Source organism: Stigmatopora nigra, chromosome 3 (assembly GCF_051989575.1).
Source record: "Stigmatopora nigra isolate UIUO_SnigA chromosome 3, RoL_Snig_1.1, whole genome shotgun sequence".
NCBI lineage: Eukaryota > Metazoa > Chordata > Actinopteri > Syngnathiformes > Syngnathidae > Stigmatopora > Stigmatopora nigra.
This window is the reverse complement of record NC_135510.1, coordinates 10,964,293-10,983,857: the sequence shown is the minus strand read 5'-3', so window position 1 is coordinate 10,983,857 and position 19,565 is coordinate 10,964,293. Positions and strand designations below refer to the sequence as shown.

General features: G+C 40.8%; 2 protein-coding genes across 6 annotated transcripts; one reads left to right on the top strand and one right to left on the bottom strand.

Annotated features, from left to right (window-relative positions):
* The first annotated feature begins 22 nt into the window (after positions 1-22).
* On the top strand, positions 23-9,841 carry ppef1 (protein phosphatase, EF-hand calcium binding domain 1). Of its 3 annotated transcripts, none has more exons than XM_077712988.1 (19): positions 23-92; positions 1,559-1,661; positions 2,115-2,144; positions 2,230-2,357; positions 2,441-2,501; positions 3,244-3,407; positions 3,530-3,644; positions 3,998-4,044; positions 4,137-4,303; positions 4,431-4,467; positions 4,538-4,687; positions 4,786-4,922; positions 5,007-5,244; positions 5,843-6,028; positions 6,093-6,235; positions 7,075-7,181; positions 7,252-7,415; positions 7,548-7,632; positions 7,703-9,841. In XM_077712988.1, the coding sequence occupies exons 2-19, from the start codon at positions 1,607-1,609 to the stop codon at positions 7,906-7,908; spliced, it is 2,220 nt and encodes a 739-aa protein (XP_077569114.1). In that variant the 5' UTR covers positions 23-92; positions 1,559-1,606; the 3' UTR covers positions 7,909-9,841. The 3 variants fall into 3 exon arrangements, with proteins under 3 accessions (XP_077569114.1, XP_077569115.1, XP_077569113.1); XM_077712989.1 differs by lacking the exon at positions 1,559-1,661 and adding an exon at positions 683-802 and having other exon boundaries at positions 41-92; XM_077712987.1 differs by lacking the exon at positions 23-92 and adding an exon at positions 683-802.
* Positions 8,218-19,337, bottom strand: LOC144194133 (phosphorylase b kinase regulatory subunit alpha, liver isoform). 3 transcript variants are annotated; one of them, XM_077712984.1, is made up of 32 exons: positions 19,053-19,337; positions 17,982-18,140; positions 17,249-17,296; positions 16,959-17,127; positions 16,752-16,834; positions 16,603-16,683; positions 15,985-16,083; positions 15,749-15,895; positions 15,478-15,531; positions 15,280-15,402; positions 15,105-15,200; positions 14,913-15,020; positions 14,767-14,845; positions 14,554-14,688; positions 14,370-14,479; positions 14,132-14,276; positions 13,751-13,829; positions 13,369-13,520; positions 13,124-13,291; positions 12,943-13,046; positions 11,917-12,053; positions 11,675-11,837; positions 11,493-11,572; positions 11,352-11,430; positions 11,152-11,281; positions 10,583-10,684; positions 10,338-10,456; positions 10,225-10,248; positions 9,940-9,993; positions 9,292-9,525; positions 9,005-9,205; positions 8,218-8,934 (listed from the first exon to the last, which is right to left on the bottom strand). In XM_077712984.1, exons 1-32 carry the CDS (start codon positions 19,128-19,130, stop codon positions 8,761-8,763), a joined length of 3,714 nt encoding a protein of 1,237 aa, XP_077569110.1. In that variant the 5' UTR covers positions 19,131-19,337; the 3' UTR covers positions 8,218-8,760. The 3 variants fall into 3 exon arrangements, with proteins under 3 accessions (XP_077569110.1, XP_077569112.1, XP_077569111.1); XM_077712986.1 differs by lacking the exon at positions 9,940-9,993; XM_077712985.1 differs by lacking the exon at positions 10,225-10,248.
* Between the last annotated feature and the right edge of the window lie 228 nt (positions 19,338-19,565).

Sequence of the window (19,565 nt, the reverse complement as noted above, 5' to 3'; positions counted from 1 at the left end):
AATTTGGACTGCCTGGCTTCAATACTGGCTTTCAACCATTTAGGAATGGGACAACTGCAATTGCCAGGCGATCAATTGAGGCCTTTTGTAAGGTTTGTATTTCTTTATTTTTGGGAAAAATGAAATTCTGTCTTATAGTTTTGATATTGGCTAAGTACTTGATTAAGTGTTTAGCGCATTGGCCTCACAGTTCTGGGGTCGAGGGTTCGATCCCAGGTCAGTCCTCAATGTGGGGAGTTTGCATGTTCTCCCCAGGCTTCTGTGGGTTTTCTCCAGGTACTCATTAATCCTCCCACATTCCCCCCAAAAATGCATGGTAAACTGGTTGTACACTTGATTATGAGTGTGAGCTGGCCACCACCTGCTGGAATAGGCTGCAGCACCCCACGCGAACCTTGCGAGTATAAGCGGTACAGAAAATAAATAAATGAATGAATGTTTTGACATTTTTATGATAGAAGATTTTTCTACTTGTAATGTAAGTTAGATCACTGTCGTGAAAAATGAGGCAGCTTTGCAAAAAGATGAAATTGTGTGCCGTAATTTCCCTGTGGAACTTCAAATATTCTCCTTGGTTGAAACTGGCTGAGCTCCATCCATGTTATGCGATCACCTGACGTCGCCTCCGCCTCCTCAACACCCCTGATCCCTCCTCCCCTTCTCAATCTCCTCCTTCCTTTAGACTGCAGTACAGATATAGAATCAAAACAAGAGAGATTGTGATGAAAAAGCGCCAAAGAAGCCACTGTTCTCATCCAAAGTTAGATGCGCAGCATACTGTTCCCAAGGATACATCGTGCAGGTCAGAGCATCATTTTTGTTCATTGTTTTGACACCTGTTATGCCTTCTATTTGTTTATTAGCGTTTGGATAGCGCAAGATATTCCTTTTGCGTATTAGGTCAATGAATGTGATTGTCACTCATTAGTGTTGCAAGGACACAATGAAACTGTCAACTCTATAGAATCAAGAAGTCTTAAATACTTCTTCAGATTAGACAATAACAATTAGCTGAAATTGTGCCTTTTTTCAATAAGATCCTGTCTTATTTTTTTGAATAAGACAGGAAGTGTTACTAGTGTTATACTGAATTTAAGTGGTTAAAATTCTGTGTTTAAGAATTTGACTCAAGATACTAAATTCACTTTATTGTTTATATTTATGCATTTCAAGCAACACACATCAGGCACACTACTGCCTGGGGGGTGCTGGAGACTATCCCACCTGACTTGGTGGCCAGCCAATCGCAGGGCACAAAGAGACAAACAACCATTCACGCTCACACTAATACCTAGATGAAATTTAGAGAGTCCAATCAGCCTACCATGCATGCCTTTGGAATGTGGGAGGAAATTGGGGTACTCAGAGAAAACCCACGCACACCTGGGGAGAACATGCAAACTCCACACAGGTGACGCGGTAACCACTATCCCACCGGTTTGCCGACCTTTTAACTTACTATGCCTTTTATTTTATGATTGGTTAATGAGGTCTCTGTTCTAGATTTAAACTTGGATAGCAGAAATAAACTTCTCACGGATCTCACTTTGTGCCCCAGACTCACTTTTTTCGTCCATGCGACTTGTGGGCTCACACGCTGCTTATCATGGGATGTGGCGCCTCCGTTGCCATAGAGACGCAAGCACCGAGGGTTGTGCCAGGTAATTAGGATGTTCATATCAAAAAGATGCATCGGCACTTTTGACAGAGAATTATATCCATATTACTGATGTGGTATTAGCAAATAAGGAATTGTTTTTTTGTTATTTTGGCAAAATGTGTGGTGCTTGAGCATTATCTGATTGACCAAGAAACATTCTGAAGTAAGTTGAGGAGTTTCATTTAGAAAAAAAGCACTTCTTTGCCACCCCCTTGTAGGCAAATTCAATAATGTTGTAAAACCGCAGTTCAACTCTTTGCGACGGCCATCTTTAGTGTCTCCCATTTTGTTGTTTGTGTTGAAGGCCGTGTAATTTACGGCACTTTTCCAAGCAACCCTCCCTTGTGCCTCGTTAACACTCCCCCATCAGTCGTGGTCGTATGTTGACGTTGCTTTGCAAGTCATTTTATTCAATTAACACGTTCCAAAGCTGACTTCTCTCTGTTTCCAACAGATGAGGCAAAGACACCTAATCCTGCACTTAGTAAGCATGTTTTATTTGGAATCTCTGAGCACCTTTTAAGCGTACAGAAATGGCATTCATCTTTATTTGCCATCATTTCACATAGCTATGAAGGCGGCCGTGCTAATCCAACGTTGGTATCGACGCTATATGGCTCGTCTGGAGATGAGGCGCAGGTACACGTGGAACATTTTTCAATCCATCGAATACGCCGGCGAACAAGATCAACTGCAGGTGAGTCTCCAGAATCGGGAAGTGAGGAGTAAGGGTCACAATTTTTCAATGACTATTATTTTTTACGATGAATTCGCTTACAGTTATCCGGTTTCTTCAGCTTCATGCTGGACAACTTCACTCACTTGAATGGAAACGGACCAGGTAAGAAGGAATTATGTCATTAGGTAGTGAGTGTATTTGTCTTGCTCCATGGCCTTCAGTCAATCAATGAAGACTACTTTCAACAGCAATGCTCTTTTATCTGGACGTGGAAGCCCCTTTGCGTTGCTTAGCAACTAATGGCAAGGTGTTGTGTTGCACTGAGGCAGCTGTGGCTTAAGGGTTCGCTGACCCAGTCGTTCAGATAAAAAGCCTTTTGCTCCTCTGTGGAGATAATCCTCAACTAAAGGCTCTTCTGTTCAGTCAAATGAAGTGGCATACACAAAATTAAGCCTGTTTAAAGATTTTTAACTCTTAAGTTATTGGCTGTCATTGACAGCAATAGATGTCCAATCTATTTCTATTCAATTTCGATTCTCTCATTGGATTGGACGAGTTGAATAACCTATAAAAATGTCTTACCCAGAAAATAAATATTTCATTGACTCAGGTTATTGTTGTTATTTGGGTTTTATATTTCGGATTATTTCGGACAATCTGTTTTATAAAACAAAAATACAGATTAAAATCTTAACGTCGAAACATGGAAAAGCATTACAGACTTAATCTTGATATTCACAATGTCCACGTCATCAGTTTGGGATCTCTATGCGTGTGTTTGTCTTTAACTGTGTACAACACTTAGATGAAATGGAGGATTATGTTGCTTTTCTGCCTTTTACCAAGTGTAACCCCAAAATGCACCATATTCTGCTTCCTGATTTCCCTTTACTATGATCAATAGATCTTATTTCGCAGCTTCTGGAGCCTGTCGTTGACCCCTGGTTGGACCGAGAGGCCTGCTACGACTCCATTGCCGTTCCAGAGTCTTATGTTGGACCTCGACTGTCATTTCCACTCTCCGTGTCAGACACTAACGCTCTGCTAAGTGCTTTTAAAGACCAGCAGGTATCGTACATTGACACTGACTTTAAATCCATTGTTTAAGAACTCATTGGGTCCCAATAAATAAATGATTTAATACTAGTTGCTCATCAATTTTGTCTGCTTTCCAAAATCTTGCCGCACAGACTCTACACGCGAGGTATGTGCTGCAGCTCCTCTACGAGACAAAGAAGCTACTCCAACAAATGCCCAACGTCATACATCTGTCCACATCGTACACCAAGGAGATCACAATATGCGGTAGGATGCTTCCTTAAATCAAAACAACATTCATCTGAACTTTATCTGCATGGTGATTGATTGCCCCTGGGGCAAGATATTGCAACCAACGGCTCACGAGGCGCATGTGGCTTTTCTATCCTTTGTAACTTTGGAAAGTATTTAGTATGGGATTTAATCCCTCGTGGGTTCCAAACTTCCTGCGTTGTATTTCAATGTTCTGCCCGTGCCCGCATGTGTTTTGAATGAAGAAAGTAGATAAATCGCACATTATGCTTGAAAGGGTTATATTGGAGTATAAGTATGTATATTTTTAGAATATAACTTTACTTTTGATGATAATGTTGTCGTCTTGCTGACTGTATTTTGTGTAGGTGATCTCCATGGGCGACTTGATGACTTGCTTCTTATATTTTACAAGGTAATGTGTTTTTAACCACTGTGCGGCCACTCGTATTCCATGTAACAAGCTCATGTCATCTACTGCGACTAACCTGTCTTTGAATTTATCAGAACGGCCTCCCCTCAGCTGAGACACCATATGTGTTTAATGGAGACTTTGTGGACCGGGGGAAAAAGTCCATCGAAGTGGTTGTCCTTCTTTTTGCTTACCTTCTACTGTATCCCGATTACATGCATCTGAACCGAGGGAACCACGAGGATCATATTATGAACCTCAGGTAGTCATTTCTTCATTTTCTGTAGCGCTTATCTTGTAATCAGGGATCTTCAAGAAAAAAATGGTTTGATTATTTTATCTTACCAGCATGTTTGTGGTCAAAAAAATGTCTGTAAATTGTTTTTCAGATACGGCTTCACCAAAGAGGTCATGCAGAAGTACAAGGTGTGATTTAAGAGTAATCTTTCCTCAATAACCAGTCGTAGCAGGTCTGACTTGTGTTTTCTGTTCCCAGGTGAATGGTTGTGAGATCTTGCAACTTTTTCAGGACGTTTTCAGTTTTCTACCCATTGCCACGGTGATTGATGGAAAGGTCCTCATTGTTCACGGGGGCATTTCCGACCAGACTGACTTAGATTTCCTCAGTGTCATTGAACGCCACAAGGTAAGGAAACTGTCAGCATTCTTATTATTATTATTATTATTATTATTATTATTATTATTTAGTCACTTGTAGGCCAAAAAACTCTCATTCATTTCCAGGTTAAATCAGCCATGAGGCTTCCAAGATGCCGTGTGGAGCAACTGGATATCAGTCAGTGCAATAAACACAAGAAACGAATGAGATCCACGGACACTTGCCGCAGTCGCACCAAAAACCAAAGAAGCCCAAACCCGAGGTCAGAGTTCAGCCAAAATGTAGCAACTATCAAGCACCCCTCCTTTGTAAATCCATCCAATTTTGTGTTTTGCTTCAAAAAAAGGTACTCTGGCATGATCCGGCAAGACAGCTCAGCCTCGACATCTTCCTCATCTTCCTCGTCGTCATCATCGTCTTCGTCGCTCTGCTCTCAGCAACTCCCCTCATGCTTCTCACCTCACCTGTGTCCGTCTTCCCCGTGTGTGCCGTACGACGTCAACATTCTCCGAGTACCTTTCTTAGATTCCAGCACGTCTGTTCCGCTTCCCTCACCACCACAAAATGAGCAGGAATGGAAACAGGTAAGGGAATCAATCTAAATGATTTACCATTCATTGCAGAACATTCAGCCACTTATTGCAATTGCCTGACTTTTTAGACCTTCTTTTATTTACCCCCTCCTAGTTCAAATTGAATGGATGTCTCGCTCCTTTGTCGGAAGACATTGAGATCACAAAAAAGTGAGCCAAAATACCCCAAAACTAATTAAAAAATGACCTGAAATCAACAAAATATAACCTGGAAACGTCCTATAATTAACAGCCACCAATGAATAAGAAAACCCTATAAAATTGATATCAAATGTACAGGGAATCAACCTAGAATTCCCCAAAATATATAGATGTCAGAGGAAGTAGTATAAGTACCCAAAATTACCTCCTTGGCTTTCATTGTTAACAATAGATTAATGCTCATATTTCAGTACCACGGACAGAGCCTTTGACTGGGAGGGCCGGGAGAACATTTGTTCATTTGCCCTCTTCCAGCTCAAAATTTAGTGGATGTCTAGCCCTCTTATTTACAGCAAGTGAGTTAACTTATCTGGCCAAAGACAAACTGAGCTTTAATTGCCATGAATGCAACCGTTAAACCAAAATGAGTTTGACGCCCTTTCCATAGATTGTGGACATCCTGTGGAGTGACCCAAAAACCCAAGAAGGCTGCAGCCCAAACACATTCCGAGGAGGTGGCTGCTACTTTGGGCCAGACGTCACGCGTAGACTTCTGCTGCAACACGGTTTGCAGCTGATCATCAGATCCCATGAGTGTAAACAGGAAGGATATGAGCTGTGTCACGGTGGACAGGTGAAAACTCAACTATGTGCATTCATTTTCGCATTGCTATATTTGAGATCAACTTATCCTCCAGGTGATCACTATCTTCTCCGCGTCCAACTATTATGAGGAGGGAAGCAACCGGGGCGCCTATGTAAAACTGGGGAGAGATCTGGTGCCGCGCTTCTACCAATACCAAGTCAGCCGTTCAACGCGCAAACTCACGTTGACACAAAGGTAAAACAATGCTGATAAAACAACAACATCTGTTGCTGTATTTGATGGATGGTGCAACCTAATAACCTATTTTATAACCAAAAAAAGAGTCAACATTGGGAAAATATTGGAGTGAGGTCACTACTGTTTTGCCAATAAGCACATCAGGTTGTTGAATTTGACTGTATACTACATACAAATCAGAAATGACACGCAGTTCACCGCTCACATGTTACGAGGGACTAAAATGCCATTTCAGAAATAGAGCAGATTTGGCTGTAAGTAAATAATGTATCTGAACTTCACAGCATAGACATATACAAGTTTCACAGTTGAAAAGTACTGCATTTTCACGACTATAAGGCGCACCATATTATAAGGCGCGCCTTCAACAAATGACACATTTCAATGTTTTTTCTATATATAAGGCGCACCACATTATAAGGCGCCGTGTCTATTTTGGAGAAAATTTAAGACTTCTAAGTGCGCCTCATAGTCATGAAAATACGGTACTCCTAATGAAAGCCTACCATAGCCCAAATTTTATCAAATCGTCCAATGCATTTCCTTAAAATTGTCCCATTGGGAGAGAGCTTTCCAATCTGGCCCTGATGTGCCTGCTGTCAAAAAGAGCCTTGAAACCATTTAGGGTATCCAAAAATAAAATCAGCAAAGAGGATGGGAACAGATGTTAGTCTAAATCATCAGTGTTTGATCTATTATCTAAACTCAGCCATACATAGGGTGGCTTCAGAGCTACAGCTTCAAACTGATGCCTTTTCTCTTCTCCAAATTGCCCAAACGCTTACAGAACACAAAAAACTGCCAATTCTGATTTCAAATTCTGAATGTGTTCACAGAGTACGGGTGGCCGAGAACTCAGCTCTCAGAGCACTTAAAGAAAAAGTGTTTGCCCATCGTTCAGACCTTATTTCAGGCTTCCAGAAGTATGACCAGAATAGCACGGGTAAGCCCATGCTGTCTGTCCCCTGTGCTTATATTTAGGTTTGTTGTTTTCATGGAAAACTAATGTCTAGGCAGGGTGATGCCCAGTGAATGGGCTCAGGTTTTGGGGTCAGTCCTGAGGCTGGACCTGCCGTGGAGGACCCTCTGCCCACATTTAGCACACCTGGGACCAGATGGCAGTGTGGAATATATGTCCTGCTTTGAGGATATGGGAACAGGGACACAGCTGCTACAGGTTTGAGACCATTTTCTAAAGTTTGAAGACAGACTTTTTAGATGGTTTATCATTTGCGTTCAAGATTTTTTTTTTCACTTTAGCATCTCAGAATTATCTACATATACTCTCACACTTTTCCCCCATTTTTAGGTCACACCAAACCTGGCAGAGACTCTGTTTCGATACCGAACAGACATTGAAATCATATTCAACATTATAGATAAAGATCATTCAGGTAAGATAGCATTGCTCTATTTCTTTCTTGACATTTGTGAAATTTGTTTTCATATTAAATTCATTTTCAGGTCTTATTTCCACTGAAGAGTTCCGTCACACATGGCGACTATTTAGCGATCACCTGGGGGTGGACATTACTAACGGGGCTATTGATGACTTGGCTCGCAGCATTGACTTTAACAAGGATGGCAGTATCGACTTTACAGAGTTCCTGGAGGCCTTTCGGGTTGTGCACAAGCTGGACAACAAGGATTTAAAGACGAATGGAGAGTAGGCGGAAGACTCTGAATGGGATTTTTGCTGGGGGTGATTGCACACAGCTGATGAGTATTACTCATATTCTAAGAAGAAAGTATGGCATTCTCAAAAGGTCAAGGAATCTTCCTGGTACGAAGCGGAAGAGCTTCTTAGGAGAACTAGATTTGATTTTGAGTCCACCGAGAGGGAAGCCAAGCTAAAGGAAGAAAAAATGGCTGGTCTTGACATTCCTTAACATGCATTGTTGCTTCTTTAAACGCAAAAATGATATATTTGTTGAAGAAGTCACACTTACATTGACTTTGTCGATTTAGAAAAAATGAGATCAGATTCGTCTGTACTTTATTAGTACTTATTCATTGGGAAACACGCAGACAGTATTTTTGTTAACAATAAACGTATAGTATACAGTATACAACTGTGTGAAGACGCAAGCACATGGGTTAACGTTAGGGTTGCAGTTTTTATGGCAGTATGCAGAGCTGGTGGCCATCTTTAAGTAGGGCACACAGCAGTTAGAAATTACATTCAATCATTTTCAGTACTGTTTATTTTCACTGTGAACTAGAAAAGACCTTACCAAGTACATTTTGCACAGCTTGGGGCTTGTCATTTCTACAGAGTATGACAATTTAATGCCATACCAGTCGGTGCAACACTAGTTAAAGATGACCATTACCGACAGAACGTGCAAATTCCACAGCAGAAAGAGGCAAACTTTTGAAATGCGACTAAAATGAGCACCACATATACATAGACTGGGAACCAGATGCCCTCTCACATGCCCCACTTTTGTGAACATTTACTCACCATCGTTCCTGGTTTGAAATCTGGAGTAAATGCTCACAAGTGGTGAAAGCAAACGTTTTCACTGCATTAGGCAGCTAGAACTAGGCAGCAAGTCTTGGACGTAAGTCATCGCAGCTTTGGACAAGTACGTCATGGTACCATAGCGACCGCTGGGGGCGCTGTCATAGAAAAAGTTGCAGATTCCTGTCGCTGGGTCCTTTTCCAGGAAATAGTCACAGGCGCTATGAGATTTCTGGAGGAAACAGAAGCATTAGTGGGACGGTCCTTCAATTCTGAGGCCCTTTCTTGTAAGTTTGACGTACCTGGTCGCTCAGGAACAGGTTGTTGGCCATGTGAAGGATGCGGTCCACGTGAACGACGCCCCCGATGTTCTCGATATCCACATCCGCGACCAGTCCCAGAATGGTCAACGTTTCCACCAGCAGTTGTCGGTACTCAGGTTGAGGAACATGGTTGAGAACTGACTCCACCTGCACTGCAAACTTGATCTCTCTGGCTGTCATCTGCACAAAATAATGGATAATGAATTTATAGATACATAATAGAAGTGAGGCAGTCCCATTACTCAAAACAGGAGGTGGACACCAACCTCTCTTGTGGTGGATGAAGGCAAAACGTAGCCATCAATGGACAAGCCGTGGCACTTTTGCAGAATCTTCCAGACCTTCTGATAGAACCCTACTGGCACTCTGTTGATGGCTCCGTCCAATCTACGTCGTCTCAGCCACTGACCTTGCCTCTCCTCCCAGTGTAGCTGGCCATCACTAGGCGCAAAGCCCACTGGGGATAACATTCCACTGGGAGTGGAAGGGCTGCTACAACGCTGAGGAAGGACAGATTAGATCTTTGAGGGTGTCCATGTTGCAACATTTTACTGCTCTACGGTGAATTTGTATGTTGCAAAGCATGTACAAGAATTATGATCAAAGCCTTAAAAGGACAGAAAACACTTAGTGGAGATGAATTTTGGGTGGAAGTATTTGCTGGAAAGATTTAACAGAGTCAAAATCTGTGATAATTTATGTGATTAGTTAAGTAGAATGGCATTGGTCAAATGTCTTACACCATTTAAGGCGCCCATTTACTGGAAAAATTGGCTTTTATTTAAGTTTTTCTCCACAATTACACATCAGAAAAACGGATTGTTTCCAATGTAATGCATGTAAAACAGGTGTTTTCTGTCCCTGCAAGGAGGCAAATGGATCAAGTTGAAAGCAAATGAGCTGAAATGATTTACCGTGGAGCGAGGAGAGGTGACATTGCTGCAAGTGGAAAGACTGCCGCTGAGAATCTATGTATGCACATGGATGACAAATGATGAATCTGAGATGGCTTTACGCTCACTATGCCTACTTGGCATGATGTAACGAACAATATAAGCTCAAGCTCGTTACATAGAAACTGAAAGGATCTTGAACAGCGAGAGATGGCGGTCGTTTTAGTAATGCAGCTGCAATTCAATTATTTTTTTGCATGTTTGATGTTAGAAAATGACACTGATGCAATTTTTTTTCAAACCCACACTGAGGGGCCGGGAGTCATCCAGCTGCAACCGCAGGCAACATTAAAAAAAAAAAACGATTATTTCACACATCTCATACAATTGTTTTGTAAAAGTTTGTTTCTAGCCTTTACCTGTCTGATTTCACTCTTGAGTTTATGTATTCCTGAGCGCTCGGTTTTGGTGGCGCCAGTATGTCCTAGTTCGTGGATGGAGATTGCCGGACTGGTTGCTGTTGATTGGATTGGTCGCACTGACACACAGACAAGAAAACTGTCATTGGCTGTCGATGATGGCGACAGATATCCAACTCATTTTGACCTGGAGAGTTAGTAGTGGGCATGCAAGTACTGTTTTTTTTTTAAAGCATGAAACTCACTGCTTTTTTCCACGCCAAACTCTTTGCCACTGAGAATGTGGTGCAGCAAATTCTTCATACCATAAGGACTGAGGCTCATCAGGCTTTCAGAGGCCTCCTCCCCTACAATGTCATAAAACCATACAATATGATGAGATCCTCAAAATAATTGTCGATATGAGTGGCTCTCAAATTGTGGTCAAAATGCCTGAATTAGAAATTAAATTCAAATCACTTTTTTAAAAATCCAAAATACCTTTTTGGTCAAAAAATGTTGAGTTGTATTCAACTATAAATGTTTCACCCAATTTTCTTCAAAGTGTAACATGATTTAATTCAATCTTTAAATAATAGAAGTCCAATCCTTTTGATTGAGAAGGGAGAATTCAAAATTATTTTGAGCTATATCTCCGTTAATGACAGCTAATGAAATCCTATTAGCCCTTGTAGTGGTCTTTGGAAAGCCAATTACTATTCTTTCTGCTAATACTTGCTGTAAAATCCTTTAGAAGCACTAGTTTAAATGACATTTTGAGCTACAGATCTTTTCTTAATGTTTTTTCATTATAATAAATTCAATAAATTCCAACCTGAGCATCGTAGGCTGCGAGCCAGCTCAGTGGCCATCACTTGCATGATGAGTCCTATCCTCAATCGGAGCATGTCTCCAAATAAGGCGGGCTGTGAGCGCACGTACATGGCCAAGTAGACCATGATTTCCTGAAAGAGCAGCACACATTGTTTGTCAGTGGTTAAAAAAAACAACAACACACGCCTTCCTAAGATTCACCTGCGTGAGAACGGCGACGCTGATGTCCTGACCGCTGGCTTCAAAGATGAGAGCATTCAACTCTTCAGGGGGGAGAGGTCTGGAGGGGACAAACACTTGTAATTAAAAAAATATTGATTAGTTTCAGCAAGTTTGACTTACGCTGCGATCACTCTTTCCCTGGGTTCAGGAGGAAGACCCACTGTAATCTGTTTGTGGTGGGAAATTAGATCTGTACAGGCCTGTACAATACAAAAAGATGTATATATACTACTTCATATCGAAATATATAATTCCATTTCACAGCTTAAATTAAAAAAGTAATAATAACAATGTTTCCTGACCTCGGCGAGGACCTCCACTCTTTTGCGAAGTATTCCTGAGATGTACCTGACGAGCCCCCATTCCTTACAGACTCCAGCTTGCACATACACTTCCTCCAACAAGCTGCGTACACTCACCCAACCTTGGCCCGGACCTGACACTTCCACCACCCAATCGGCTCCTCTGAAGGAAGAGCGGAAAAACAAATTGTACTTCAACAATTGCTTTTCCAGTTCTGGAATTTTTCTGTTTTTGTTCTTACTTCATCACGTAAAGGATATATAGGATGTCTGCTTGGTCCTGCAGGGTGGGACACTCCTTCAGCTGCCTCACCAGCGCAGCAAAATCAGTGTTGCCTTGAGCGTCTCGAGGGAGGTGGAGATCAGTGGAACCGCGAGACTTGAGATGATAAATTAGACAATAGAAATTTGAATTAATTGGCTTTCATTGATGCTATTGGATAAACAAGAGTTGCTCAAGAAGTTTGCTGTTTTTACATTGACCACACATTGGGGTCAGGGACCGAACTTAGGGGGGTATGAACCAGGTATGAAGCACTCCCTACTTTACAGTCACCTCTAGAGCCAGCCATTGTTGATGTTTTGGATTTTTTTGTATAAAATCTTGCAGTGAAGGAGGAGCTATATGATGGAAGATTTTGTAAACTAAGATGGCATCTGCATATTTAACAGTATTGCTTCAGTTCAGGCATTTGTGTTTTTTTAATATCCGACAGTGGTGGTTTTTCATTTTTGGTTTTCTGCTTTTTCCATATATAAGGCATACTGGATTATAAGGCGCACTGTCTATTTTGGAGAAAATTTAAGGCTTTTAAGTGCGCCTTATAGTCGTGAAAATACGGTACTTCATAATAATGCGTTTATTTCATTGTGAATTGAACTAATATTATCACAATCTGACAATTTGCTTTTCAACAGACTTTCAAAGTTATAAACATCAAATATTTATGCCTAGTTATACAAATAACTAGCTAGAATTCCTGGAAATTCTTCACAGTAGCACATAATAGAATGAATTCAATTGAATTACTGTTACTCATTCATTCGTAAACACACAAAACAGGTTAGGCAAGCATTGCCCTATGCATTGCAATAGGCCTCTTGCCATTTTATCCATTATATCGCAATAAGCCTTCAAGCTGCAATACCTCTTAATAAATCTTATTATGTTGTTTGTAGATGGCACATATAGAGAGCCTATTTCATGGCATTTGTCAGACCTGAGTCCAGGCAAACTACGACTACTACAGTAGGAGTATAAATATTACCTTGTGCTGCTTTGCATGCAGTGCCGGCTGAGGAACTTCTAGCAGGTTGAGAGATTTGCGATGCTTGTTCATGAGAGGGGCAATGGGTAGATACATGGAAGACTCTGATAAAGACAAAATAAATGTTTTTAGAGTCGCTTGCTCGTAATTTTGTTATGTTTCTAAGAGCATTTGAACTCACTAGGAACGTTAACACCCTGAACTTTGGCCATCAAAGACAGGATATCTCTGGTTGTGTGTTCAGCGCTGAAGACGTGGAGCTGTCCGCTCTTGATGGGAGGGAGGTGACATCTGCTGGTGGTGCTGTGAAGGAGCTGCGTCAGGTACTGATCGAACACGTCCGATGAACCTTAAAATAAAATGTGCTTGTTTTTTTTCCAAAATAAAATACATGTAACAATAGAAGAAATGGTCTTTATCTTGTACCTGAAGGCTCACACTGGCTGTATTCTTCTCCGTAGTCTTTTTCGACCTCTTCATTGTCGACGAGCAAGCTATCGTCAGTTTCTTCATCCAAGAAGCTTAGCCGAGTGTGAAAGGAAGTATTTTGGAGACTGGGGAGGTCCGATGACTGGATTCTGAAGACAAATCAATGGCCAGGTATCAAATATAGACTTTCCAGATGATTGATTCATGAAAATATTCAAAGAAATCAATGTTTATGCATTTCTGTACTTCTTTAGGTTGTGCCATTACTGTTGAAACACTGAACAATGCATACAAAAGGATGGACCTATAAGGATGATGGTCCCAAAAAGAAGAATATTCCAATTTTCTTTTTCAGAATGTACATTTGATTAAAACAGACCTGGCTCCAGCAAAATAGCCATCCTCCAGCTTCCTGAGTGTTGCTAAGATGCACGGATCAATTTCGCTTCCATCTTCAACTGGCAAAAGGAGATTCATCATATGAAACCAAACACAATTCTGAAACTTTTTTTGGAACTCAAAGAAAAACGATCAAAATATGTTCATTTGACCTTAAAACTTGGAATCTATAATAGAGATACTCACTGAATGTTTTCTGGTAATATTTAAACAATAGACAAATGAATTGTCCCTTGTGGTTGTACCTCACACATCAATAACACTATTTTTAAAATGGGAGCCAGATGCTGAAAGATTAATATAACAATATTTGTGATATAGGAAAATGTTAATATTTGGTGAGACTTAAGAGGCACTTTACCAAGCATGCTGCGAGTGATAGGGAAAGTGAGGGTGGGTCGTCCTATCGTCCTCCAGCACGACGAGAGGTAGGCCACTTCAGTACGTAACATCTCCACGATCATCTGGTTGTCAAGGGCCAAGTAAAAATGGTGCTGATCTAGAAACTTAACAGCAAACAGACATTGGGAAATGAAAGATTAAACAGCACAGTCAACAAACAGTTCATGAACGACTCTTTAAAGGGAAACTGGTCATACCTGAGGGGTAAAGATATAAGAGCGGTTTCTTATCTCATAAAATTTAGATGTTCCTAAAACTCCAATATGTCTGTAGGGCCTTCCACTTAGATTCAGTTTCTTGGAATTCCCTTTGAAACAAAAAATATGATCTCTTGAAACATAGTTGGATGCTTCAAATGATGACCATGAATGCCTTTTATACCCAGTCGGACATAGATGTGGCTCAGGATGCGAGCAGGCAGGACCCGGATTGGCAGGACCTCGGAAAACATTTGAACTTTAATCCCATGCTCGCTCAACAAGTTCTGAATGTTCTCCGATTCTGCTAAGACGCAAACTGCACACAAAAATCCATTTTTTGTTGAAATAAAACTCTTTCTGTCCATTTGTATACGCTTCCCATCCTCAAACCAACCTTGCACCACAACATCAGGCTTCAAATTTGTGGAGAACCTCCTGTTGAGTGGATCGATCTCCCCTGGAGCCAAAAAGCCCTTTAAGAGCAAACAGCATCCGTTTATTTTATTGTTAGTCGGTTTACCAATTCATCAATTGAGTTACCTCCGCCAGAAGGCATCCCAGAATGTACAGTGATTGTCCCCACATGTGAGGCACCTGTCCCATGGCTACCCGATCCACAGTGTGGGGGTTGCTGTACTCCACCTCCATCTGGAATGAACGTACCCTCATTCTTCCACATACTTCACCCAAGCACACATACATATACAACCAAGGCACTTGTTCTTCACATACTTTATCACTTGGTACAGCATAAAGCTCAGGCAGCAATTTAATGCCATTCTTCCCTCGAATCAAAATGCCCTCCAGTGCTTCTCGGTACTCCTGCACCTGTACCCAATAGTTTTTGATGGTGTACATTTACAGTTGCCAGCCAGTCATTAAAAGCTTTTTATTTTTTTTTCCTCACCTGCAATTGGTCTCCGGTAAAGATGCCATCAAGAATGAGGTAGGTCCAAAAGACTGGCCACTCACATTCAATATTTTCAAACAGCTTCAGCTCTGCAGGATCGTAATGCAGTCGGGTTGGGTCCTGTTAAAAAGGTCAAAGGATGAAATTCTTGGCATAGGGGGAAGTATATTTGCAATTTAGTGTTGAAAAACAAACCTCTTTAGGGCAGTGATATCCATCCCTGATAAAACGGCAACAACCATAGCGTCCCTGATGTGCAATTCAATGTTATTACATGTCAAGGCATCAAAATATTCATCAACAAGGATTATTATCACAAAAAAAGTGTCCTGCATTCATGATGATCTCATAGAAATGTTGTTTAGAGAAAAACAATAACATGTCATTTTAAATTAATGGACAAATATTTCATTGAGATTCAACAATGTGCGAATTCCGTGAGCACAAATGTGATCTTTAACATTACCTGCAATTTACTGATGATCTCCGACTTGGTGATGGCCACCAGGTCTGGATCCTCCACCGCAAAAGCGGGGAAGGAAATTACCGACAGGAGGCCGGCGTCTATCTCCTTGGAAGTGGAAGCTCTTGGCAGCATGGAGCACAGGATGGACTGATGCCCGTGAAAAGAGACGATGTGTTTACAGAAGGTGTTCAGAATCACAACTGCGGTAGTGGGTACTACATAAAGGCACATTTTACCTGACAGTGCTCCACTTCATCGGGAAGAACGTGAATGACAGATTTTGGGCCTCCGTGGGCGCCGAAAAGATCCAGCTCATCTATAGCCTCAAGTGCGGCCTGAGCATAAAAGCACGTACAAAAAGAACTTCATATGCAGACAGACAGCCAAAAATGTATCTAATATGATCATGTATATCAAGGGTGTGGTTCACGGGCCGCATTAACGTCATCTCTGTTTCATGTGGGCCGGACCATTTTAGATATAATATTTAGATTTTTTTTATATAAATAGATTAAAAGAACTGGATTAAAAACCCTGAATATTCTGTTTTTTAATAGATCTAGAACCATGTTTATTTTAGCATTTTTATATATTTTTAGATTTTACTAAATGATTTTTGAACTAAAAACACCGAAAAAATTGATTACAAAATTACGATCATTGATTTAAAACGGGGAAAATCTATATACATCTCTATACTCTTCATTTTAATTTGATCCTAAAACAGAAAGTCAGCACTCATGATTTACTTTCCCGGGCCACACAAAATGATGCGGCGGACCAAATTTGGCCCCCGGGCCACCACTTTGACACCTGTGATGTACTATATAATAATAATACCCAAGCCCGAATACCTTGGCAATTCCTACTGAACTCCCATTGAGTTCAGGGATTCCTTGGTTGGTTTTGTCACCTCGCTCCCACATTCCATAATCCTAAATAAGAACAGCATAGTTATTTTTTTTCCCCTTCAAAGTTCCCCTCCCAAAACCTCGATGCTTACCGCCACCTTGTACGCAGCCTCGATGTAAAAGACCAAATTTTGGATAAAAGCAACTTCATCCAGGTTTGAGATAATCCGAAGACCTGCATAATCACAGTAAGCCTAAATTGTGTGTAATATTTTCTTCATGAACATGAATGTGGTTAAAAATTAATACAAAACCTTTATTTATCACCTAATTGGAAAAAACACAACCACGCCACAAACCTGATGCCGTCATCTGTGCCAACATGAGCAAGTAAATGGATGTGGCGTCGACCTGAAGATGACCCCACTGGTCATCTCCCACCACTGTGGCACAAGTCGGGGTATCATATTTGGCATGTAAACAATCCTCAGTACTCTGGGTGTGTTTGAACTTCTCCACCTTGGCAACCTGAAAACAAACAATAGTGTAACACTGCAGCACAGGATTGCTTATTTTCCATATACATATTTCTGGAAGGTAATGATAATGCATCCAATAATAGTAGACAATGAATAATCAACTATCTTACCTGCCTCATCATGCAACGCAGAAGTCCTTGCATCAGTTTGACCACACTCTGTTAAAAAAATAAATAAAAAAAACAGAATTAGGACACAAAAATTAATTGATCTCTACTTGTACTATTACATGTTCAAACTCAAATCATATTTTCTATTGTGACATTAGTGTATGTGATCATTAAAGATTATGCAATCCAGACTTGTATATGCTGAATATTCATTTATTCGTTTAACGCTATATTCTCAATAGGGTCCCGGGGGTGCCGGAGCCTATCCCAGCTGACTTTGTGCACGAGGCAGGGGGACAACACCCTGAATCGGTGGCCAGCCAATCGCAGGGCACAAGGAGACAAACAATCATTTATAATTTAGATTATCCAAGCAGCCTACCATGCATGTTTTTGGAATTTGGAAGGAAACCCAGAGAAAACCCAAACACATGCAAACTGTGAGGCCAACACGCTAACCACTCATAAACCAGGCCACCCTATATGCTAAAAATGTTCAATAAACAAATACATTTAAAAATAGATGTTGTCATGTTGAGCATGTAATGCTGCGAATTTTCAAACAATGCATTTTAATATGTCAAGTATTAAAACGTAAATAATTCCCAAAGGGGGTGAATTCTTTAGTAAGATGCCTTAAAACATCTGTTCAAATCCATGACTTAAGCACTAAAAAGCCTCAAATGGCCGATGAAGGAAAATGGGAACGGCTACAGCTGGCCGTGGCAAACACCTGCTCCAGTTCGTAGGCTTTGGCCTTGTCCTCATCCCGGTCGGCATTCTTGCGATAGGCCATGCCCAGCCCCCACACGGCCAGAATACTGTACACATTATCCCTGACCCAGGCATCCTTTTTCTGGGCACTGGCAGGCAGCAGCCCTGAAACGGGGTTCTGAAACAAACAATGTCACAGACATGAACAAACTAAATAATGGCAGTTTCCTCCTTTATAACCAGCAGCAATGAAATATGGAACAATTTTGAATGTTCAAATGTTAATGCTTATTTTATATAAGAGTATTCTGTCATTTGTCTATTAAAAGTGCTTGAATGGGAATAGAAGAGCCGATAGATAAAAGTACATAGTCCCAAGTGGCGGACTTCAATCTTTGACCTTTGCTCATGTTTGTTTCTATACGTTTTGAACAGGTGGAGTTTGAAGCTCAATGGGGCAACTGAATATCGAGATTGGTCGTCCCAAATAAACAAATACATACACAGCATGTTCCTAACTATTGACTTGGCCTCCCTCTCACAACCCAGTGTTGACCTTTAAATACTGTTTAGGTCCACTTGGGTAAAGAATTTGGATCCCCATTTAATTTATTTTAAATAATAAATAACATAATTCAGCACATTAAAACATGAAAGACCATTTTACTAAGCCACCCGGCTATCACTACACATTTATAAATACAAAGTCATTGCTTTCAACATATATATGTATATATATTGAAAGAAATTACTTTACAAGTCAAACTGCAAATGTTAGATTCGAATTAGATTTTATATGTGGGAGACACCGTGTTTTGCAAGCAGTAAAAATTTAAATAAAATGTTTTTGAGTCACAATATATAGTATAGTATACACTTGGGAATTTATTCTTCTAATGACCACTAGAGGGAGCCTGCGTAACACTAACAATGGCCATATACACTATATATACATAAATATTTTTTTCAAGTGAAATAATTTTGTGATGAAATGTATTGTTGGTTGTCGTTACCCATAATTTTGTTTACACGTATATTCTGAAGGGATTCTGAAAAAATGAACGATCTATCACATGCAAGGGTTCCGTACCTGGTGACACAAGATTGTTTCCTGAACCAGCCTGGCATAGCCGTCCAGCCTCACCCCCGAATTACTGCGGCTCCTCATCTTTGCTTCGACGCCCGGTTATGTCCGACCAAGCACACCCACGTCACATCTTTCATGTGGGAATGAGCAGCGTGGGAACCTTCCGTCTGCTGCAGTCAGCGTACCATCTTGGTTTTCCCGAAGAATATTCACGCCACTTTTAACACACGGACGCCTAAACGTCGCATGAAGAAGACCCAGAGGGGAAAATAAACGTGTTCGCACAGTTTCGCCTTCTGGTCAACAGAGGGCGCTGAATTACTTTTACATTGATGTTTTGACAGAAAGCTTGCAATATATACAGTACGTAAAGTACATATACTATCCATATCTTCATTCAAATGTTCCAGTGAGAGGGGAAAAGAGTCACGAAATCCCAAACAAGCTCAATTCATTACGTTGGAGCATTTTTAAATGTAATAATTGTATTTTTTAATGTAAGAGAAAATACTGAAA